The sequence below is a fragment of the Aspergillus ochraceoroseus genome (assembly GCF_002846915.1).
Source record: "Aspergillus ochraceoroseus IBT 24754 chromosome Unknown P175scaffold_5, whole genome shotgun sequence".
NCBI classification, from domain to species: domain Eukaryota; kingdom Fungi; phylum Ascomycota; class Eurotiomycetes; order Eurotiales; family Aspergillaceae; genus Aspergillus; species Aspergillus ochraceoroseus.
The window spans coordinates 2,379,128-2,403,852 of NW_024468480.1; the positions used below are offsets into that span (position 1 = coordinate 2,379,128).

Here is a 24,725-nt window from a genome sequence, read left to right on the forward strand (position 1 = left end):
CGCACTTGGACCGATTATTCCAATCGCCTCCTCGCTTCTTCCAACACCAAAGCTTTAACCATGTCGAACTACGCTCAGGATAGCGAAAATAGCATCCATACTCCCCTACTGCCAGACCAACAGACCAATCCGGCTCAGCAAAACGCATTCGCCCGGAACTTGGGAGCGGCGGAAGCCTTTGGCGTCGTCGTTAGTGTCGTGATCGGCAGTGGTATCTTTACATCAACCGGAGCCATCGATGCAAATGTCCCTTCGCCTGGTGCTGCTCTGATTGTATGGCTCGCCGGTGGGATTCTCGCGTGGACGGGGGCAAGCACTATGGCGGAGCTTGGTACAACAATCCCCGGTCAAGGTCTGTGTTTCCCAGCTCAAATCCCAGGCAGAAGATTGACTCGGGCTGCGTATAGGAGGCGTGCAACCCTACCTTCAGTATATTTTCGGGGATATTGTTGGCTTCCTGGCCGCGTGGACCTGGATTCTCGCCATTATGCCCGCTACCTTGGCGATTATCAGTATTGTTTTTATCGAAAGCATCTACTCGGCCCTTGGGGTGACCGATCAGGCCCAGAGAATTGACCACAAGCTATTATCAATTCTCGTTTTGATTTTTGCCAATGTCGCGAACTGCATTAGCACTAGAGTGAGCACCCGACTTAATAGGTTCTTTGTGGCGACGAAATTCGTTTCCGTCCTGGGGATTGTATCGGCAGCAGCTATAGTCATGATCATACACCTGCTCAACCGCGAAGGGCATACGGGATCCAAGGACTGGTATAGTAGACCTTGGTTTGGCTTCAGAGACACCCAAGCCACTGATGGACGGGAAATCAAGTGGAGTGAAATCCCGCTATGGGAGCTTTTAGGACACTACTCTACGGCTCTATACGGTGCCTTGTGGGCTTATTCGGGATGGGATAAGGCAGGTCGAAGCTCCGGAGGGCACGATATGTACACTACCTAGCATACTGATTGTGCTTTCTCTTAGGCGATCTACATCACCGATGAACTATCCGCTCCTGCCCGCCAACTCCCGCTGGCTATTAATTCGGCAGTTCCTATAATTATTCTTTGCTTTATCATAGCCAATGCGGCTTACTATGTACTTCTACCATGGGATGTGATTCCTTCCACCGATAGCGTTGCTGTGGTGAGTTTATGGGTGGTATAGGGTGTTTTACAAGGCTGACCCCGGGAATCAGACCGCGATGGAACGCCTTCTTGGACCCGGATTTGGCATTGTCGCTGCATTCCTTTTTTGCCTGGTCGTTGCTGGTTCCTTGCTCGGGAATTCTTTCGTCGCCGGTCGCATGGTAGTTGCTGCAGCACACCAGGATTGGCTTCCCAGCTTTCTCGGGTTTATAGGCCATGTACGCGCCTCTGCTCGTCCCTTCAATCACCCAGCGGCGGAGCGAAGTATATCTGATGCGCCATTGAATGCTATTATCCTCTCGACGCTTCTTCCGATCTTTTATATTCTCCTGGGCAATTTTAGGGCACTCCTTACCTTCAATGGCCTCGGGGAATATAGCTTTTTTTGCCTCACAGTTCTCGGAGCCATACTACTTCGCTTTCGCGAGCCACACCGTGAGCGGCCTTACAAGCCATTCCTCTTGGTCCCGGTCGTTTTCGCCTTGGCCAGTGGATTTGTGGTTATCCGTGGAGCTGCCTTTGCGCCGTTTCAAGCGTGTATCCTTCTCGTACTTTGGTTGCTTGGAGTGGCAGTTTACCACCTCAGGAAGAAGATTAAAGCTAGAAGCGCCTAACCAACCCGTGCACCGCAGAGGGGAAGGTTTTGGGGGGATTTATTTGCGAAGTTCGTTATCCTTGATCAGCTCACCTTTTTGCCAGTACGTAACAACCCGGGGGAAAGTACGTATGTATATCGTAACAAGCAGTGAAAATGCAACTTAAGGGAATCCGAATCAGCGACCCGGCGAGTCACCATGAAAAGAAACAAGCCAATGAGGAATACATACCCTCTTCACATGGTGGACTCGATCCAAATTTTTATAGTCTTGACCCAATCATGGAGGGTTGTGCCGTTCACATCCAGGATTCCGTCATGCTTAGTCTCGCCGCTAAATGTGATATTTTTTTTTTTTTTTTTCACGCCAGCTGGGAGAAAAATCATAGGTAAAGTAGGTATAAAACCTCCCTGGCCCCGCCATCGGTTCTTAACTTTTTTTTTCTTTCTTTTTTTGCGCCTCTAATTAGCAGTGAGCGACTTCAGGGCTTTGCGCTCACATATGCTGGCGAAAAGCTCTACCCCTCCATTTACTATGTCAATCGCCGTGGAACCTGAGAGACCCTCGGCGGCGGCCGATGTGGAATACCAGCTCCCGACCGGAGATGAGAAAACCCAAGCGACACCAGCGGTGATAGAGTCGTCTTCGCCAGAGGAGGATGTTGGTGGGGAGCAGGCGCGACAAGGAAAACGATGGCCCCTGTTTGAGTATATGAAGACCCGCGATTTCTGGATTCTGCTGGCCATGGGGTAAGTGGTTGACAGCTTGTTCCTCGGTATAAGTAGGAACTAGTCGCTGATTCCGGTTATATATGTAGTCAAGTTATCGCGTTAGCCAACATTAGTTCCTCCACCTTCTCCTCGCTTTTGTCCAACGAGGGCACCAGCATCCCCGCCTTCCAAACCCTATGGAATTACGTCCTTCTCAATTTGGTCTACACGAGCATCACCCTCTACAAGTACGGGTTCAAGAAATGGTTCCGCATGCTGTACACCGACTGCTGGAGATATTTTATTCTGTCGTTCCTCGATGTCGAGGGGAATTACTTTATGGTACTGGCCTACCGATACACGTCGTTGCTGAGCGCAGAGCTGTTTAGCTTCTGGACGATTATTTGCATCGTGATCATTTCCTTCATCTTCCTCGGCGTCCGCTATCATATCACGCAATATCTCGGGATCTTCCTCGCCTGTGGTGGGTTGGGAATGCTCATCGCCTCCGACTACTTGCGCGGTGCGAACTACGCGGCGGAGGACCGAGTCAAGGGGGACCTTTTCGCCCTGCTGGCATCCACCATTTATGCCTTCAGCAACCTGTTTGAGGAGTTCATGGTATCCAAACGCCCGATGTACGAGGTGGTCGGTCAGATGGGCTTTTGGGGCATGCTCATTAATGGCGTGCAGTGTGCCATCTTCGACCGCACTTCCTTCCACGGAGCCACCTGGAATGGTAAAGTGGGTGGCTATATTGCCGGATACACCATCGTCCTGTTCATCTTCTACACCTTGGCCCCGATCATGTTCCGCCTTTCATCCGCGACTTTCTTTAACATCTCCCTTTTGACGATGAACTTCTGGGGTCTGATTATCGGTCTGAAGGTTTTCCATTACTCCGTGCATTTCCTGTATCCGATTGCCTTTGTCCTCATCATTATCGGCCTGTTTGTTTATTTCATCAAGGAGGGCCAGATGGGTGAATCGAACAAGCCGTGGCTGGGCAAGGACCAAGAGAAGGGCGTGGATGGAGTGGGAACTGGACGACGAGCGCAACAAACCGGACATGCCGTTGTATGAGCCTCGTATGAGGGAGGGGTTCATCAGTGATATACACGGGAGAAGTCCTGGACCAAGAATATATAGGGACAGCGACCGTTTCCGAGATATGGAGGGGGCGGCCTGTTGGGAGTAGATAGCGCCACGAGAGCAGAGAGTCAAGACGAAGTAATTCAACGATTTTCGCGTATTTAGAATAATGTGCCACTGTTTCGTGGGGGCTTTCGCACTGCAATTTCGGCGTTTAGGGGGCCCTAGGAGCTCCTTATATATAGTTAAGTAGGACATTCTTCATACTCATTTCCACTACTTTGATTATCACGGCTACGCCCGAGTCTCGGATGTGTGAAGTACGGATCCACTTAATCTCGACACAGGAGGATTGAAAATTAGAACGGATTGTTGTCTGGGCCTTAACCAGCTCAACCCCTGTCTCCATATAATTATAACGGCTTTGTTCCCCTGAAAATCGGTGCGAGTTGATGATGCGATATGGACGGCTTTAGGGCATCATATGTCTCCCGATTATTACGGAGATTACCTTCAAGATGAGCCTATGGAAGCCATTCCTACTAATTAAAACGCTCGAATCAAAAATGTCTCAGTTTTGGAGCCCGCAAGACAGGGTGGTGGCTCATCTTATACGAAGAAAGGTTCCATCCAGATTCCGCTGCCCCATATCCGAAGCCATTCGAACAACTCCATTGGGCTTCTGGGGAAATTGCAGTCTTGGAAAAAAGTCAGACTCGAGATTCCTCTTCTTTAACCTTTTCCTCAAAAGTCTGCTGCTTCCAACTTCTCTCTTTCCTTCTTTCTCTCTTCTTCCCACGCTCTCTATTCTCTACGATTCTCACCATAGTCATTCTTTGCTTTTTGCATTGCCGCTCTTTTCATATCACTCTTTTTGCTGCTTTTCATCGCCCTCTTCCTCAAGATGCGTTCGTTTGCTCTTGCCATTTTCTCCGCCTTCGTGGCCATCGCCTCCGCTCGAACCCAGCCCGACTATTCGCTCAGCCCTGAGGGCAACCCCATCCGCTTGCCCGGATTGAATGACCAGGTCCCAATCGGCGAGCCCTACACGATCACTTGGGACCCTACCACTACCGGAACTGTTTCGCTGGTTCTCCTCCGCGGGCCCAGCACCAACGTCGTTCCTCTCGAAACCCTGGTTGAGGGCATTCCCAACTCTGGCAAGTACTCCTGGACTCCTGCCGCCAGCTTGGAGCCTGATGTCACCCACTACGGCCTGCTCCTGATTGTGGACGCCACCGGCGAGTACCAGTACTCGACCCAGTTCGGCATCTCCAAGGGTGTTGATTCGAGCTCCTCTTCTACAACTACTACTGCTGCGCCCACCACTGCCCTTACAACTGCTTCTACCACTGCCCCCACGACGACAAATCCCGCAAGCATTGTTTCCTACAGCACCTTTACTCCTTCCGTTGTCGTCACTACCACCCGCTGCAACTGCCAGTCCTCTTCCGCACCCGTGCCCACCGGCACTCCCGCTTGGACCTCGAAACCCGTCATTCCTGCGCCTTCCCAGCCTACTTCTGTGAACCCTGAATCTGGATCTCCCTCAACTTCTGCAAACACACCTGTTTTCACCGGCGCCGCTGCACACAACATCATTGGCCGTGGCGCTCTTGCTGCTGCACTCATCGGTGTTTTGGCTTTGTAAAGATATTGATTTAGTCTTTCCGTTCTCCCTTTTTGATACTCGGCCCTAAACAAAGATACCCTGCTTCACATGGCGTCAATGAATGTTCAACTCTCTGTCTGACCTATGCAAACCCATTAGGGTTATGGTAGCTAGTCGTGTGAATGTGAGGCCTGATGTTAATGCTGCATGTCTAATTTTTGTGCCTCTTGCTTCACTCGCGTCTAAGTCCTAATATCTGGTACTCCAGAATAAGATCGTTACAGGTAGTTATAGACGCCCTTGGATACTTACTGTCTTGGTCTTGTTCTTATTCACGGGGTTCCCAAGTTTAGAGCTGCTAGGTAATTCTTTTGATCGAATGAAAACTAGGTATTGGTGAAACGGAATGATAAACCCTAACTAACTGTGTGTGGTTTTTCCTACCCCATGGGCTATTTACCCCGGTTTCCACGTTGCCACACTTCCACTCAAACATAATGAAACATTCAGAACGACTTTACGGGGTAGATGGGGCTAAGGGTTTAGGCTTACGGGATTACAATCGGGTGGATGGGAAGTGAGGCTAAGATGGAACTTAACCTCGTGTGTGGAAGAACTGTACGGAGTAGAGTCCAAAAATAATGATTGTGGTCTTTATGGACCAAGGATTATAACCCTTTCAGGGACATCAAATACGAATACGTACTGTACTCTCTCCTCTAACAAGATGGGACCATTCTCTTGATGCTGTCTTCATATTATGTTTTTAGTAGACCAACCCAATTGAAATATACCCAGTATACTTGAAAATATAGAGGTAGAAGTAATACCCTGGCTCACTCATGGGTGGTGGTATGTTGGGAATCCTCCGGTAGTAATATATGTATACCTTATAACGTGTGTGGATCCGAAGACAACAGCCCATGTACCACCATGCTTGCTAGTCAAGCTACAGGCTGTCAAGCGCTACTTGCACTCTATGACACCAAACCTGTGAAACATCAAGGAATTTATCGGGTCTTGGTTCTACTGTAAGGAGAACTAATGTCCGGAAGTGATCCTTGTCATAAATTGCGTCATCCGCTAGGTCAAAGGTATCCAGATGTTCTACATGGTGAATACGTGGCGAAGGGAGGTCAGCATACTATAGTAACTGCGATTTCTCAGTTAATTATGCCCAGATGCCTGCTACCCAAAAGATGGTGGGCTTGCGTTGGATTTATATATGCGGGAAAAGAAGCGTTGAGATGCCCTGGTCCCACATGGAGTAGTAGAAACCGCCCTTGCTAAAGAAAATTCGATCAATCCGAATACTAGCACTGAATAGTGCGTAGTCGATCTCATGGGAGTACCCCCACGGTGTTGGATATCCCATTTATATCATGGCTCGCAGTGGAACCTGTCTCACCGATATGGAAGGCTGCTCCAATCTTTTTTTTAGGGTTCGACCTCCCCTTGAAACTGCGAAAAAAAGACACTGTGTTGAGGTGATTAAGATAGTAGTTAAATGAGTCCAGTTACTTAGCGATAGGCGACCTCGTATTGATCTCTAAGCAGTGCACATTAGCAGATAATTAGCTGAAAGATTGATTTGATAGATATTAACAGTTTAACTAAATCACGTAACTAACTAGGTGTAAGGTTACTGGAGGTTGGGTGATCTCACGAGGTTCATGTGATAAACAACCACCAGAAACAGAAAAAAAAACAACCCCCCCCCCCCAAAAATATGTAAACAGGGATCAATCAGTATGCTAAAAGATTAAGCAAGTCCCGGCTCAATAAATTTACAGTAGTCGGACGATGTTGGTCTAGGCCCAAAAAACAAAGCGTTTTCCGAGGTCCCATTCCGGTTTGGCAGCTCCCCTAGTAGTCTTGGTCTCCCCAGTTGCCGTCGGCCGCTTTAGGGGATTTACCATCATAGTACTCGTCGCAAGGAGCGTAGGCGCAGACGTCGTCATGACGGCTACGAAGCATACCAAAGGGGCGCATCCATTGGTCCCAGCCTTCCTCGCTGCCATCAGGCTGGGGAAGAGTGGTCAGGTTCCAGTTGCGCTCGAGAGTCACGACCTGGGAGAAGTCTAGTGAAACAAGTCAGAATTTGACGTGGCAAAGAGAAATATGTTGAGAAGAACTTACGGTTGTAGTACTGTTGGTCCACGCAATCATAGCACTTGACAGTGTCGTTACCCAGGACGAGAGTATAGATGGAGTTGGGCTGGCCGAAGTTAGGGTTGAGGTAGATCACTGTGAGGGTATGTAAGTAACTATATTGCCGTCGCTGACGAAAGAGCATAAGCCCTGACAAGGGTTGGGTGGCTTACTGTTCTCGTCAAAAGTAATGAGAATCAGGGTATCTTTCATGAACTCCTTGTTGAGCAGCATAGTGTCGACCAGATACTGCACGTCCTTTGCCGCATAAGAAATATTGGTGTCGTGGGCGTCGTTCTTGAGGTTAGGGGTGTAGAACATGTAGTTGGGGGCATCGGCACCCAGGGCAACATCCTTAGCGAAGTTCTCTTCGGCGTTGACAATGTTCTGGCAGCGAGTAAGGTTGTTGCGGATGTTGTCGAAGGACATGAAGGGATTGTGCTTGCTATCTGACAGTAAGCGCGCCAATCCACATTACTGGGTGCCTGTCAGGCCATCTGATAATGCTCACCGGACATAGAGAGTGGTCTTGTCTTCCGAGTAAGGGTTGCAGTCGCCGTTATCGAGGGGGCTGTAGCCCTCCATATAGGCTTTCCAGGTAATACCTATTTTCCTTTCATAAGCCTTCCACCCATTGGTGACGCAAGGTTAGGTTGGGTCAGGGTTATCATACCGGCGGGCTCAAACAGGTCAATCACACTGGCCTGGGTAGTGTTGGCATCGGCATCAGTGAAAACACCACCAGCAATGGTATTGGAAACCATAGTGATGTAGTTAGGCTATAGAGTTCGATGTTAGAGTGACTTCATGTGGGGTTATTTCCCAGCGGAGCGAGCGAGGCCTTGTGTTTACCTGGGAGGGATGAGTGGTGCCTAGAATTACATTGCGATGTTAGAAACAGCTGCGATCATCAGTGATGTCTGGGGAATGTTTACCGTGATAGCCACCAAGCACCATGCCCATGTTGGTGAGGTTGAGGAAATAAGGATCTCCGAAAGTGACATCCTTGTTGGTATTCTCCAGGACAATCACCACGAAACCTATTATCATGCGATTAGTATGTTGCGTCTCCGCGACTGCAGATGGAAGGACTGTTCTCTTACGTTCAAACCACTTTCCCTTGACCTTGGTCTTGTGGGAGGACCGGGATTCGAAGGGCATGGCGGCTGTCAAGGACAGACCAGCCAGAACCAGACTCATGGAAAGCTTCATCTTGACAACAGGTATGGAGCCGATGGCCAGGTATCTTGGTTAGATTGACGAGGAAAGAAGAAAACCTAGCACATGAGTGAGAGCTGGAACTGACCATGAGGCAAGAGTAGACCCGATTTATATAGAGGCACGAGCAGTTCTTTCGGGTTCCTGCTTTTCGCGAGCCATCCCAGTTGCTTTCCGCTGACCCTAGATAGTGAAGCCCACGTGCATCGATAAAAGGTCCCGGCCGGTGCTTATGGGGGCCCAGTGAACTACACTATTGGCCCGATGTATAGTGGACCGGTGGAGTGTCTTAAAAGCTTAGCCATTAATGGCTGAGAATGGTGCGTGTGATGTATTGCTTGGACAGAAAATTCATCGTTGCTTATTATCACCTTGCTAACTGGGCACGTTGGTCGATTCTACCTTGGATTAAGTGTTGGAGATGCACTTGGTTGTGATATTCGGATATTAGGCAACGATTTTTTTTTTTTTTTTTTTTTTTTTCCCTCCGTTGGTGGGAACTATGTACATACGGAGTACGCAAGCTATTTAATACTAATAGCCAGAACCCCCCTGAGTGACTTCCTTCCCCCCAGGATGTACAGAATAATACTTTATAACTGCTCTGTATAACTATACACTGCCCATGCGACTAGAATTCTAGGACTAAGCAAAGTTTTAAACACGATAGCGCTGCAATAAGGAATGGGACACTGAACATCAGCACATCAAACACCCTAACCCTAAATACCAGAACATCAGAACATCAGAAGAACATCAGAACATCAGAAGAACATCAGAACATCAGAAGAACATCAGAACATCAGAAGAACATCAGAACATCAGAAGAACATCAGAACATCGGAAGAACATCAGAACATCGGAAGAACATCAGAACATCAGACGAGCCAAGAAAACGGCTGGCTCATGTCATGGTAGTTAGGACGAACGTACTAGTCCTGAGTAGTGGCCTTGTGTGCCGTGTCTGTGGTTGGTCGTCTAGTAAGAAGGCCACAGGCTCGCACATGGACAGAAGTTAGCAAAAGGCTTAATTAGACCAGGCCAAAACTCCCGCTAAGCTTGGTATTTGATATTGAGAGGTAGAGTCCGGTAACTTAGGCTCGTTCTTAGCTTATTCATGATGCCACACAAAACCCATCTCGTCTCGGGCGGAGAGGACACTGACTCGGGGACAGTGGGTCATGGATGATACGAAGCTCTTAGTTCCTCGCATCAGTATGAAAAAGGATATCTCCCCGTTCGCCAGGGTGGGGGACTCATCCCGCGCTCGTCTTCTCTCCTGATTATCTTGAGCTTTTTTGCTTTTTTCCCATGTATCACCATGCGTTCGAAATCACACCTTACAGCCCAAGCAAGTCATATCGGCCGCGCGTAGTGGTATAAAGGTTCGCCCTCCTCGCATCTGGAGGGGAATTCTTTTTTATCTCAGGTAGACATCGACCTTATCCCCGTCAGTCGACAGCAGAGGTTCCACAGTCATCTGACTCAATTTAATTCTTGGAGAGCTTACTGTGTGTCTGACTTCTGGAGGGATCACTATGGATCCCAGAGACGAGAAAAAGTCGGAGCTTACTGTTCTCCCGCGAGGCGAACCCCAGATTGACGAGGACCCGTTGGGAGGCCCGACGAAGACCTTCTGGGAACGTGCTTGGCCGACCTTTGCATGTGGTGCTGGTCTGTGGTCTGATGGGTATCTGCAATATGTAAGTTGCTCCCGGCCCATTCCATCTCGCTTCCAAGAACGATCGGGATCTGACCCCCGGGCTGCTGCTGCTCTCGCTAGGTGATTGGCACGGTCAATACCATCCTCGATAAACTCTACCCCACCATCTACAAAGGTTCCACCTACAGTCAGAATGTCTCCTCCATTGCCTTCGTCGGCACCGTCGTGGGAATGCTGTTCTTCGGCTACCTCTCTGACCACTGGTCGCGCGCGAATACCCTGATGGTGTCCACCTCCATCCTCTTCGTTTTTGGAGCCCTCTGCGCCGGTGCATACGGTGCCCACGGAAGCCTCCCGGGAATGTTCAATGCCCTAACGGCCTATCGCTTTTTCCTGGGTCTGGGCGTGGGCGGCGAATATCCAGCGGGCTCGGTGGCGGCCGCAGAAAGCAGTGGAGAAATGAAAGAGGGTACCCGGCACCGCTGGTTTATCTTGTTTACTAACTTCCAATTGGATCTTGCGTGTGTCGCCTCCTCCCTGGTCCCCATGATTGTCGTCCTCGCGACCGGTGAGGATCATCTCCGTGCAGCATGGCGCATTTGCCTGGGCCTTGGTGTGATCCCCCCTTTGAGTCTAATCTATCTGCGGATGAGGCTCCAGGAGCCGATCGAGTACTCCCGGGAGAAAATGCACAAGTTCCCTGTCTGGCTTATTGCTAAGTAAGTGCTAGTGAACCCCTGGTGATCGCAGAATACTAATCACGAGCCACTAGATTCTATTGGAAGCGTTGGGTAAGCAATGAAGGTCTACGAGAACCTAAACTCGCAAAGCTGATGGTCTTGTCTTCTAGTGTGTCGTCTCCCTGATCTGGTTCATTTACGATTTCTCGGCCTATTCCTTTGGCATTTACTCCTCCCAATGGCTGTATATTATCATTGGGGACAGCGCTCCCTTATGGGTAACACTTGGGTGGAACACGGTGATCAACGTCTTCTACCTACCGGGCTCTCTCTTGGGTGCCTTATTAAGTGACTGGATGGGTCCCCGCAATACACTTGCCCTGGGTGTCTTCCTTCAAGGTGCGGTCGGCTTCATTATGACGGGCTGCTACCCCTATCTCAATACCAACGAATATGTCGCGGCCTTCGTGGTGTTATATGGGTAAGTCATGTCCGGTCTTACTGCTTACTTGTGAGCGTGTCTGACGATGCATCCCGTCTTCTAGTATCTTCCTTGCCCTGGGTGAAGTCGGTCCCGGTGACAACATCGGTCTCTGTGCGGCCAAAACCTGCGCCACTCCCATTCGCGGTCAATACTATGGAGGCGCAGCCGCTGTCGGTAAGATCGGGGCCTTCGTCGGCACTTATGTCTTTCCTGTCATTATCAAGAATGCCCCGAATGCGGTGCGCCAAGGGCAGGACCCTTTTTATGTCTCCAGCGCACTTTGCATGTTCAGCGCCTTCCTAGCCTACTTCCTACTGCCCCAGATCAACCAGGTAAGCGATGGTACCCCTTTCAATTTGATTGAGGAGATCACATTCTGACCGTCGGGTAGGATACTATCACCCACGAAGATGCCCGCTTCCGAGCCTATCTCGAGTCAGAGGGCTATGACACCTCAACTATGGGAGTATCTGGTGCCCCCGCATCGGCGACGGAGTAGGTGCGATGAATCATGGGCGGTCAAGGTTGAGAGCGTGATGTTTCTGCTGATTGCGTGTCTGGGAGATATATTACTGCAAAAAATTATAATAGTATTACCCTGTAATAGTTACTTAATTCAAAAGATGTGGTGGCTAGCTTGTTGCTGCTGCCACCTGATATTGGGAGTGGACCCTGTTTCCTGCTCCATATGTCGTGCTCCCAACGGCTATGTAGGACCACGCCACCGACTGGCTAGCTAACTACTCCGACCGGCGACATGGGCACTGTTGAAATATAGGCTATCCCTGATGTGGGAGATAGCAGAATATATGTTGTGTTGGAGTGCTGCACTCAGTGAATGCAACCAGCACCACCATAAAGCAGATAGCGACACGTGACTACCTAATGTTGTTGAATTGAAGGGGTATCTCGTGATGTACTTAGTAAGCAAAGGGGGGTTATTACCCTATATTAAGGCCTTAGGTAAGTACACAACCCCCTAAGAAACACACATATCAATAGATCTAATCATCTGCTTCTATTAAGCTACCCTTAGGATCATTATATATTTAATAATTAAGAGTCTTATATTTACTTAAAGTATATAAATCTATACTAATAACCCCTATTAAAAACTTACTAATTATTAAAATACTAATAACCCCTACTAAACCTACTAATTAGTAAAATACTAAGCGCAATACCTCTAACTACTAATAATAAAGATAATATAGTAAGGCTTATTAAGTAGGAAGACTAGCTAATATAGTAATCCTTATTTAAAGTATAGGTGAGAGATAACTATCTATAAGAGATAATAAAAGGTAGTAAGAGTTATCTATAATAATCTACTAGATTAATTAGGAATAGTAGAAAGACTCTACTAGTAAATAATATTAGGAGTTTTATAGTATTATTATAAGACTTTAATTCTAAAGTAGTACTTTATAAAATAGAAATAGATAAGTATAATTATTAGGATATAGAATTTAGAAAATTAAAAGAATAGATTTAATATATAGTTTTTTTAAAGATCTATTACTTTTACTATAAGTTAATAGAAATCCTAGAGAAATAGTATCTTAAATTAAAAAAATATATAGTAGTTAATTAGAGATAAATTTAAAATATAGCCTATAATATCTATATAAAGGTAATCTAATCCCTAAAAGGTAATCTAGTTAATTAGTTAAATAACTAGGAATTTACTATTTAATAAGTAATTAAAGTAAATTTTAGAGTTATAAAATTATTACTAGATTAAATAAAAAATTTCTTAAATATAATATATTATCTAGCTCTATTTTAAACTATATCCTATTAATTAGATTATAAGAAGAAAATACTAGCAGGAATACTATTATTCTATACTATAATAAATAACTTTTATAATATTATTAATATATTCCTGTAATAATATAATAAGACTAGTAGAGGGGCTTTTAGACTAATATTTATTACTAAAGATATAATAAATATAACTAGTAATAAAGAAATATTTCTATTATAAAATAAGAGAATAAAATATAAGTATAGATATAATAATATAAGAAGAATAAATTCTAAAAAAAGTACTTTTAAAAACTTATATTAATTATATAATATATATTTTTAAAGGTATAAATAAATATAATATTTTTATTTATTTCTAAAAAAGATGCCTAAGGACTTTAAGAAAAGAAGTATAATAAGAAAGCTAGTTAATATATAATTTAAGATAAATAAGGCCCTAGCTAAAAAGGTAGTAAAGAAATAAGAATAAAATAAATAAAATCTAGAATAACTAGAAAGAAGAAATAATTAAGAAATAAATTAAATAAAAAATAAGAATAAAGATAAAGTTAAAGCTTTATTTAATATCTAATTTAAAAATATACTATATTTATTATAATACTTTATTATTCTTAACTTAAAATTATTAATTTATATATTTAATAATTTATATTAATTTAAGTAGTATATAAAATTAATATAAGATAATTATATATAAATAAGAGATTTAAAAGTACTTATTATAGAATATAAAGATATTAGTATATAAATTATAATTTAATAAGATAAAGATATAAAATATAATTATATAATTTTTAAGAATATAACTTATTATAAAGAAATAATATATAATCTAGTATTATTTATATTATTAAATTAAATAAATATTTATTTTAAGAATAATTCTAATTCTAATCTACTTTATATCTCTAAAGGTATAGTAGTAGCCTATCTTAATAAGAAATATAGCTAATTTATAATAAAATATAATAATAAATTATATAGTATAACAGGCTAGGTAATATTTTAAATTATTACTAGTATTAGAAATATAAAATAATAATATTTATATTTTAAATATTTAGGACTATAAGTATTAAATTACCTAGTTAAGAATATTAAGGAAGTAAGGATTAGAGAACCTATTATAATAGAATATAATACTTATAATATAGTAAAAATAAAGTAAAGAATTAATTAAAAAAACTATATTATTATAAAAGAACTAAATCTATAATTAATAATTAATTTTTATAATTTTAAAATAGGAATAAATAATTATTAAACCTTATTATTAATTATAAATAAATAATTAGATTTTATATAGGATTATTATCTCTTAGACTAATATATAGAGATAATTAAAAATACCTTATTTAATTTATTTATCTTTCTAGAGAGATAATATAATATTAAATCTTAAGTAATTAAATTAGATAGTAAGATAAAGAGATAATTAGAAGACTTTATATAATCTAAAGGAGCAAGACTTAACTACTTTACTTTATATATACTAACCTAAAATAAAGGTATAGAGTACTTAAGGGGTATAATAAAAGAAAAGGTATATATAATAAAATAAGGAGTAAAACTACCTATATTTCTATAGCCTAAATATATTTATATAGTAATATACCTATATAATTAAATACCTAAATATTAGGTAGAATAAAAAATACTAATTAATTAATTCTATATCTATATTACCTACTAAAATAGAGTAGTAATAAAATATAAGAAATCTTAAGGAGCTTACCTAAAGATATATAGATATAAGGTATTTATAATAATTAAATTATAAGTAACTATAATAGTAAAGTATAAAAAGTAATTTAACCTAAAAATATTTATAAAATATATAATAAGATATAAATTTACTAATATTTATTAAATATAGAATTTAAGAAAGAAAAGAAAGATTATCTATATAAGAAATATTATATTTAATAAGGAAGAATTCTTTTTAAAAGATAAAGATATATTTATCTAAGTAATAAAGAATAATTTCCTAATAATTAAAATTAATAAATTTAAATAAATAATTAAGAATATTAAAGTTAAAACCTATATTCTAACTTAAAGAGTATTAAATATAGATTACCTTATAATAAGAGATATTCTAGAAAATAATTTTAACTTACTTGATTATCTAGTTTAAATATTAAGATTAGTATTTAAAGCTATAGATAAGAATAAGAATACTAATATAAATAAGTAAATAGCCTATTTAATATTACTAGGTAGTAGCCTAGAATAGTTAGTAATAATATTAGTAAGTACTTACTAATATAAGATAGCTAAAATTAAAGAAGAAATTAAGCTAAATAGAAACTATTAAATTATATAGAAATTAATATTTATAGTAGGGAGGTTAATATAACTAATCTAATAAGATAGAATACTAGCCTCTAAGGTAGAAATATAAAAATAGAATAGGTAATTAGAGAATCTAATTAGGACCTACTTAAATTAATTATTAATTCTTTTAAAGATATACTACTAAGTTAAAAACTACTTATTATTTAAAGAATTTATAAAAGTAAAGTAGGATTACCTAGCTAGCTATAAAATAATAAAAATATAGATAAAGATAGATAAACTTAAGTATATAAAAGTATTAGAATATAAATAAATATATATATATAAAAGTAATTAAGGTAGTAATTTAATTAAATATAAAGTATACTTAATAGTAAGAGGAGATTAATAAGAGAATTTAATAAAAAATCTATATATTATAATTCTAGTAATAAAATCTTTTTAAACCTTCCTAGTAATAGTAGCCTAATTTAATCTAGAATTAAAGTAATATAATATTATAAATATATTTATTAATATAGATAATAATAAGGAAATATATATAAAAATATCTTTAAAATATTAAAAATTAAATAAAATATTAAAATTAAAGAAAGTATTATATAAATTTAAATAATTTCCTTACTTATAGTAAATAACTCTCTAAAAGGTTCTAAAGTTACTAGAATATAAATCTATCTTATATAAATTATATTATATTACTAGAGGCAGGATCCTAATATTTTTTTATATAAATAATATTATATTTATTTATTATTAAAAATTATTAGTATAAATACAGGCTACTATATAAGAGCTTTAGGACTAGTTTAAGATAATAGGAGGAAATAACTTGTAATAGTTTCTAGAAATAGAGATTATCTAAAATAGAGAGAATAAGCTTATCTAGCTAGGTTAGTTAGTATATATTAATAAGATTACTAACCTAGTAGATAGAAAGGAAGGTTTAGATATTATTCCTATATTAGAAAAAATAATACCTTAAAAAGATTAAGATAGAATATTTTACTTATATACCTAATAATATTAATAGAAGATAAGATCTATAATATATATAATAATTATAATATAACTAGATATTATATTTATAATATTCTAGCTATTCTAATATCTTATAAACCCTAATAAAAAATACTATACTAAAATAGATTAATATTTATAATATTTAAAAAGAATAAATAAACTTACCTTATAATTTAAAGATTTAAATAACTACCTATTATATAGTAATACCTTATTTATAGATAATTAGGACTAGAGAAGCTTATAGGGGTATATTATAAAGTTATTTAAAAGTATAATAGGATAGAAAGTTAGTAAGTAAGTAACTATAATAATCTCTATAATTAAAATAGAATTATTAGCATTATTATATATAATAAAGAAAGAAATCTTTATTAAATATCTACTAGATAAAATCTAGATAGAATTAGAGAATCTAACTATTAATATTTAATATAATAATATGTAAACTATCTAACTAGTAAATAAAGAAATTAACTATCTAAATATAAGACTATACTATATAAATATCTATAATTACTAGATTAAGTAGGAAGCCTAGAAGGAAAGAATAAAAGTATTATATTATTCTACTATTAAAATAATTATAGATAGGTTAACTAAGATACTACCCTATTAAAGCTTTAAGATATTTATAAAAGATTTAGGAATAGTAAAGAGACTAAAGTTAATAAATAACCTATTACTAGATATAATTTAAATCTATCTAGGATAAGGATAATATCTTAAATTATATAATTATAGGTTTAAACTAGATAAAATTCTTTAAACCTAAGGAGGTATATTAAATTAAAGAGATATCTTATAATATATTTAGTAAGTAAAGGAGGGTTATTACCCTATATTAAGGCCTTAGGCAAGCATATAACCCCCTAAGAGACACATACATTAATAGATCTGATTACCTGCTTCCATTAAGCTACCCCTAGGATCATCATATATCCGACAAATGTTGTTGAATTGAAGGGGTATCTCGTGATGTACTTAGTAAGCAAAGGGGGGTTATTACCCTATATTAAGGCCTTAGGCAAGCATACAACCCCCTAAGAGACATATATATTAATAGATCTAATTACCTACTTCTATTAAGCTACCCCTAGGATTATTATATATCTAATAATTAAGAATCTTATATTTACTTAAAGCACGTGAATCTATACTAATAACCCCTACTAAAACCTACTAATTATTAAAATACTAATAACCTCTACTAAACTTATTAATTAGTAAAATACTAAGTATAATATCTCTAACTATTAATAATAAAGATAATATAATAAGGCTTACTAAGTAGAAAGACTAGCTAATATAGTAATTCTTATTTAAAGTATAGGTAAGAGATAACTATTTATAAGAGATAATAAAAGGTAGTAAGAGTTATCTATAATAATTTACTAGATTAATTAAGGATAGTAAAAAGACTTTACTAGTAAATAATATTAAAAATTCTATAATATTATTATAAGACTTTAACTCTAAAATAGTACTTTATAAAATAGAAATAAATAAGTATAATTATTAGAATATAGAACTTAAGAAATTAAAAAAATAGATTTAATATATAATTTCTTTAAAGATTTATTATTTTTATTACAAGCTAATAAAAATTTTAGAGGAGTAATATCTTAAACTAAAAGAATATATAATAGTTAACTAAAGATAAATTTAAAATATAGCCTATAATACTTATATAAAGATAATCTAATCTCTAAAAAGTAATCTAGTTAGTTAGTTAAATAACTAGGAATTTACTATTTAATAGATAATTAAAGTAAATCTTAAAATTATAAAATTATTACTAGACTAGATAAAAGACTTTTTAAATATAATATATTATCTAGCTCTATCCTAGACTATATTCTATTAATTAGACTATAAGAAAAAGATATTAGTAGGAATATTATTATTCTATACTATAATAAATAACTTTTATAATATTATTAATATATTCCTATAGTAATATAATAAGACTAGTAAAGAAATTTTTAGACTAATATTTATTACTAAAGATATAATAAATATAACTAGTAATAAAGAAATATTCTTACTATAAGATAAGGAAATAAAATATAAATATAAATATAATAATATAGAAAGAATAAATTTTAAAAAGAGTACTTCTAAAGACTTATATTAATTATATAATATATATTCTTAAAGATATAAATAAATATAATACTTTTATTTATTCCTAGAAAAGGTACTTAAGAATTTTAAGAAAAGAAGTATAATAAGAAAGCTAGTTAATATATAACTTAAGATAAATAAGGCCCTAGCTAAAAAAGTAATAAAAAAATAAGAATAAAATAAATAAGATCTAGAATAATTAGAAAGAAAAAGTAACTAAGGAGTAAATTAAATAAAAAATAAAAATAAAGATAAAGTTAAAGCTTTATTTAATATTTAATTTAAAAATATACTATATTTATTATAATACTTTATTATTCTTAACTTGTCATGGAGGGCAGGCGGGCAGTAGGTGTAGTTAACGGCAGGATGTATATTCAGGCTATCTGCGTACAGGTATAATAGGTAGGGGTCAGGTTAGGACAAGGACGTAGCTCGAAGAGCTATAACAGGATTAGGGGTAATATGGCTTAAATACAGGAATAGAGGTAGATAGTTAGGGCAGAATCTAACTAGATAGGTACATGGCTATATTATAATAGTATCCCCTTTTTTAGGCTGAGCTCTAGCAAAGTATTCCTAGGGTCTAGGCTTTCTAGGATAGTAATAATAATAGGTAGTAATATATTTAGTAGTATTCTCTAGGTAGCTAGCAGGAACTTTAGTAATAGTAAGGTATCTAACCTACTTGATAGTATACTTTAAACACGGGTAGCTACCTTAGCTATAGTAGTTTTAGTAAGAGTTAACTACTTCCTTAACCTCCTATTCCTTAATACTATTAACTTTAATATATAGGGGTTTAGTTTTTTCTTGTCTAGGTAGTAAGTCTTTAGTAGTCAGGCATAATAATTTAATATAAAATACTAGATATATTTTCATGCTCTTAGGCAGGTCTAGTTTATAGATATAAGGGCTAATAATCCTCTTAATAGGGAAGGGGCCTAGGTTTTTCTAGTCTAATTTTTTTTAGGGGCGCAGGGTCATGATATTCTTAATATTTAACTAGATTAATTAGCCCTTGGTATAATATCTAGTAGGGTAGTATTTTTAGTTAGCATAGTATTTATAGCAGGCTTGAGTAGTAACTATAGTAATATGGTAATATTCCTATATTTACTTTATAATCAGGGTGAATTGGTAGGCATTGTAAGTTTATAGATAGTAATTAGGTAGGATAGGCTTAAATCTTATATAAGGGTTGAAACTATATAGAGTAAAGAATAGGGAGTATCTAGTAATCTTAGAACTAGCATTATTAGTAGCAAATTCTGCTATAAATAGCTATTTAGCCTAATTATCTTACAGGTAGTTAATATAGACTTATAGATATTGTTCTAAAATAATATTTATATATTTAGTTTGCTTGTTAGTCTTGGGATAGTAAGTAATAGATAGAAGTAATCTTATCTTTAGGGTATAGTTCAGGTATATCTAGAATACTAATATAAATTAGGGTCCTTGATTAAATATAATAGACTTAGGGAATCTATAAAATTTCTAAATATAGTCTTAAAATAGGTAGGTAGCTCCCTTGGTATTATAGGTACTACTATAGGGAATGTAGTATTAAAACTTTATTAACTAGTTAATTATTACTATAATAGTATTAAAGTCTAAGCTTCAGGGTAAATATATAATAAAATTAATAGATATATCTCTCTAGGGACCCTTAAATATAAGTAAGAAATAGAGTATACTTTAATACCTGTCTTAGTAGGGTATAGATTATTTATAAGTATAGTAGTTATAAATCTATTACTCTATAAACTATAGTATTCCAGACTAGTAGTATAATTATAATAGTAATTTATAGGTCTTTAATCTACCTTGGTAGCTAGTAACTATACTTTTATAGCATTTATATATTAGTCCTATCTTTAATTCTTCTATATTAGGGATATATAGTTAGTTATAGTAAAATAAGAGTCTAGAATAGCAGGTATACTTAGATAATATAATTAGTAGATAGTAATTATAGCCCTTTTCCAGACTTTCCAGAATATTATTAGGGGCTGGATCTTATTTATAACCTCTATTTAGGCACTCTTTTAGCTATTTAGGGAGCTAGATAATCTCTTCTTTTTTAGGCTTAGGTAGCTAGAAGCATACTAACTTTCTTCTAGTAGTAGCTTAGAGCTAGATTAACTATAGTATCTACTAACTCTGCAACTTCTCTAAATATTTAGGCAGGAAACTTGCTAAATTTTCTCTTTTTAATATTATTTAACTCTAATATAGCAAGTATTTATTCCCCTCCTTAGGAAGATCTTATAACCTTCTAGTTAAGTTATCTAGTTTTACCCTATACTTACCCAGGCAATAATTAATTATAAAGTTAAAGTAGGACAGGAATTTAAACTATCAGGCTTATTATTAATTTAGTATCTTAGTTATTATAAAATACTCCAGGTTTCTATAATTAGTTATAATCTTGATTAGATACTAGTATTCTTCTAGTTCTAGGATCTATTCTTTTAAATAATAGATAATTACTAGTAACTCCTTATTATATATTTTATAATTATACTTAGTTAGAGTTATTTTCTTTAAGTAAAATCCTACCAGGTATAGAATTTATTATTATTATATTATAATAGTACTTTAGTAGATATAAAGTCTAAGGTATTAATTTTTAAAATAGCTGGTTAATCCTAATTAAAGGACTATAGTATCAGTTCCTTAATAAATTCTGCTTTTAATATTTTAAAAGTAGTCTAGTAAGTTAGAGTCTATAAGAATAGGGTTCTTTTCTTCTCCAAGGTAGTAACAGGCGCAAGGATCTGCGAGAATCTTTTAATAAAGTATTAGTAGAATCTAGCAAATTCTGTAAAACTCTTGATATTAGTAATTATCTTAAGTAGCTTCTAATCTACTATAGTCTTGATCTTCTTGGGGTCTATATAGGTGCCTTCTTTTCTGATAATAATACCTAGGAACTTGACTTCTAGCTAGTAAAATTTATACTTAGATATCTTTGCATGTAGGTTATTATCTCTTAAGATTTATAATATTTATCTTAAGTATTTAGTATATTCTTTTCTTATATAGTTATAGATTAGGATATTATCTAGGAATATATTATAGAATATATCTATATATTATTATAGGATATTATTTATAAAATATTAGAAGGTAGCTAGGGTACTAGTTAGGCTAAATAGTATAACTAGGGACTTATATAGCCTAAAATAGGTTTAGAAAGTAGTTAGGTACTCTAACCCCTTCTTAATATAGATATTATTAAAGATAGCTACTAGATTAATCTTAAAGAAGTACTATATTTCCTATAGGTTATTTAGGGTTTCTTTAGTTAGGGGTAATAGGTAGTAGTCCTTAATTAATACAGTATTTAGTCCTTAATAATCTATACACAGGTAGAGGCCATCTCTAGGCTTATTAATAAATAGGATAGGAGAGGCAGCTAGAGATAAGCTAGAATATATAAAATCCTTCTTTAGGTTTTCTTCTAGTTATTCCTTTAGAGTAATTAATTATACTTGTGATATTAAGTATAATTTACTAAATAAAGGCTATTTTCCTTCTTAGATCTTAATATTATAATTATATAATTAGTACAGTGGCAGCTTCTCTACTTCTTAAGGATTAAATATGTTTTAGAAATCTTGTAGTTCTAGAGAAAGTATAGGTAGTGATTTAGGACTAGTATCTTTATACTTTAGTTTTTTATTAATTTTATCTAATGAGGTTTAGTATAGTTTCTATACTAGATAGTAGGTATATATAGCTAGTGCTCTTAGTGATATTTAGTGTATTTTTATAGATATAGGGGGTTTTGACTCTAGTGGTTCTTTTTATTAATTTAGTTACTTAGGTTGATCTTTCTAGGGGATATCTATTAGGGCTCTTACCCTTATAAGCTTGAGAGGTATATTATAGTGTTTATAATAGTATTAGCTATTAAATATAACTATTTAGTTAGAGAAATATATCTTTGGGTTATATATAGTGAGCTAGGCTAGTCCCAGGATAATTAAGTAATAGGAAAGATAGGTAATATAGAAGATAGATTTTTAGTTATAGTAATTATTTAATAATAGGTCAGCCTTTATATAATAAGTTACTATACCTTCTTCTACCTCCTTGCTATGGAAGCTAGATAAGGGTATTAGATAAGGAAGTAAAATAGTCTTTAATCTATATATTTCTATCTATTAATAATTTATAAAGCTAACTCCTTTAACTCTAGAATTAGTTATAGTATAAATTAGTATTTTTAGGTTTTTTTAGTATAGTTATACCCGCCATATCATGAGGTTGGCACGCACGTAATAGGGATTAGGGGAGTTAGTTAGTTTAGTAATAGTATAGGATAGGTAGAGTGGTGTGTCTAGTAGTAGGGGCTTCTACGCGTGTTCTAGTACTAGGTAGTAACTATAGCTAGGTGGACTCTATTTTCCAAGTTAGGCAGGGTATTAGGTAAATATGGTTGGTTAGGTTTCTCTAGGGTAGCAAAGGGATTATTCTAAGTTATAGTACAGGGAGTGGGTAATATTATAGTAAGGGTCAGGCTGGGAAGATATACTAGTATATTTATCTACTTCTAGATTTATATAGGGTATTAGTTAGGTAAGGGGTAGTTCTTTATATAATATACTTTATTTCTATAGTAGAAATATTTCTTACACTTATATTATTCTCCCTTAGGGGAGTATGATATATGGTGGGTATAGGATAGGTCTATAGTATCTAAATCTCTTCTAGGCGCGGGGGGTGTAATAGGGTAACTAAGTAGAATAGAACTAGGGAAATTCCTTAGTACTACCAGGCTAGGGTAGTAGGAACTAGATATTAGGCAAGAATAGGATACTTATAGCTAGTATTAGTGGTAGTAGTTTTCTAGTAACTAGAGGTGGTTAGCATATTCTTAGAAGTCTTAGAACAGGGCAGGATTATAAAGTAATATATCTTAGAGTTTAATTAAGATATTTTAGATTAGGAGGAATATTAGGGAGTTATTAAGTATTTTCCCTTCTAAAGTAAGGTAATAAAACTCTATAAAGTAAGTATTAAAGTTTAAGTTTCTTTATTTCTAACTATAGAGGTGGTTCTAAGTATTTTAAATTTAATTAGGGTCTCTAAATACTGTTTCTAGATAATTAAGTAAGTTAGGATAGTCCAGGAACTAGGGAATATTAAGTCTTATCTTGGATAGGATTAGTTTATAAGCCTTTCTAGTCAGGCATCCTGCTATATAGGTTAGTCAGGCCTTAGTAGCTAGGAAATAGTCTAGGTTAATATCTAATTTACTATAGATTTATTATATAAAGTAATAGAGATTAGAATAAATACTATTAAATTCTTATAAGTTAGGGAGTTTCTTACTAAGATAGGTATTAGGGGGCAGGCTAGTAAAAATAGGCATAGGTACTTCTATTATATCAGCTGCTGCGGCTTTAGTAAGAGGGGCGCGTTTAATAGGAGCAGGAGTAGTAGCAGGAATAAGTATAGTAGAGGTAGTAGTAACCTATAATATAGTAAATACATGCTTGGACTTAATTAACTTTTATTAAATAGCTTCTAGTTCTTCCTTCTAGTATAGTACTACTCCTTCCTTCTTGGCCAGCTCCAGGCTAGCTTTATTAGCTTAGTTTTAGAGGGCGTGAATCTCCTTCTCTAGGGAATTAGTATATTTATTACAGGACTTGAGGTAAATAATCTAGATAATAGGGTTATTTATAATATGGCTCATGAACTCCTTAACTAAGTCTATAATTAGGGGTAGTTCAGGTTGTTTTAACATACTAGTAATAACTATACCTAGGGTAGGAGCTATATAATATTATGGAGGGTAGGCAGGTAGTAGGTATAATTAATAGTAGGATATATATTTAGGCTATCTACGTACAGGTATAATAGGTAGGGATTAGATTAGGATAAGGATATAGCTTGAAGAGCTATAATAGGATTAGGGGTAATATAGCTTAAATACAGGAGTAGAGGCGGACAGTTAGGGCAGAATCTAACTAGATAGGTACACGGCTACACTGTGACATAACTTAAGATTATTAATTTATATATTTAATAATTTATATTAATTTAAGTAATATATAAAATTAATATAAGATAATTATATATAAATAAGAAATTTAAAAGTACTTATTATAAGATATAAAGATATTAATATA

At 36.2% G+C, this 24,725-nt stretch overlaps 6 protein-coding genes across 6 annotated transcripts; 4 read left to right on the plus strand and 2 right to left on the minus strand.

The window, feature by feature from the left end:
* Positions 1–60: 60 nt before the first annotated feature.
* Positions 61–1,862, plus strand: P175DRAFT_0517382 (uncharacterized protein; the record flags this gene model as incomplete). The annotated part of the gene is made up of 4 exons (XM_040898976.1): positions 61–352; positions 408–919; positions 986–1,147; positions 1,200–1,862. The coding sequence occupies 4 exons, from the start codon at positions 61–63 to the stop codon at positions 1,761–1,763; spliced, it is 1,530 nt and encodes a 509-aa protein (XP_040751842.1). The 3' UTR covers positions 1,764–1,862.
* A 417-nt stretch (positions 1,863–2,279) lies between these two features.
* On the plus strand, positions 2,280–3,538 carry P175DRAFT_0533461 (uncharacterized protein; the record flags this gene model as incomplete). The annotated part of the gene is made up of 2 exons (XM_040900058.1): positions 2,280–2,494; positions 2,563–3,538. The coding sequence occupies 2 exons, from the start codon at positions 2,280–2,282 to the stop codon at positions 3,536–3,538; spliced, it is 1,191 nt and encodes a 396-aa protein (XP_040751843.1).
* Positions 3,539–4,451: 913 nt separating this feature from the next.
* P175DRAFT_0510353 (GPI anchored serine-threonine rich family protein) lies at positions 4,452–5,198 on the plus strand (the record flags this gene model as incomplete). The annotated part of the gene is made up of 1 exon (XM_040898504.1): positions 4,452–5,198. One exon carries the CDS (start codon positions 4,452–4,454, stop codon positions 5,196–5,198), a length of 747 nt encoding a protein of 248 aa, XP_040751844.1.
* A 1,136-nt stretch (positions 5,199–6,334) lies between these two features.
* Positions 6,335–6,588, minus strand: P175DRAFT_0285456 (uncharacterized protein). The gene has a single exon (XM_040892765.1). The coding sequence runs from the start codon at positions 6,532–6,534 to the stop codon at positions 6,379–6,381; it is 156 nt and encodes a 51-aa protein (XP_040751845.1). The 5' UTR covers positions 6,535–6,588; the 3' UTR covers positions 6,335–6,378.
* Positions 6,589–6,852: 264 nt separating this feature from the next.
* Positions 6,853–8,629, minus strand: P175DRAFT_0502574 (uncharacterized protein). The gene is made up of 8 exons (XM_040897417.1): positions 8,414–8,629; positions 8,246–8,350; positions 8,163–8,182; positions 7,984–8,089; positions 7,822–7,915; positions 7,484–7,755; positions 7,299–7,406; positions 6,853–7,240 (listed from the first exon to the last, which is right to left on the minus strand). Exons 1-8 carry the CDS (start codon positions 8,520–8,522, stop codon positions 7,026–7,028), a joined length of 1,029 nt encoding a protein of 342 aa, XP_040751846.1. The 5' UTR covers positions 8,523–8,629; the 3' UTR covers positions 6,853–7,025.
* Positions 8,630–10,066: 1,437 nt separating this feature from the next.
* P175DRAFT_0517386 (putative MFS phospholipid transporter (Git1)) lies at positions 10,067–12,167 on the plus strand (the record flags this gene model as incomplete). Its single annotated transcript, XM_040898977.1, has 6 exons — positions 10,067–10,231; positions 10,312–10,910; positions 10,964–10,982; positions 11,042–11,352; positions 11,417–11,687; positions 11,747–12,167. 6 exons carry the CDS (start codon positions 10,067–10,069, stop codon positions 11,852–11,854), a joined length of 1,473 nt encoding a protein of 490 aa, XP_040751847.1. The 3' UTR covers positions 11,855–12,167.
* Between the last annotated feature and the right edge of the window lie 12,558 nt (positions 12,168–24,725).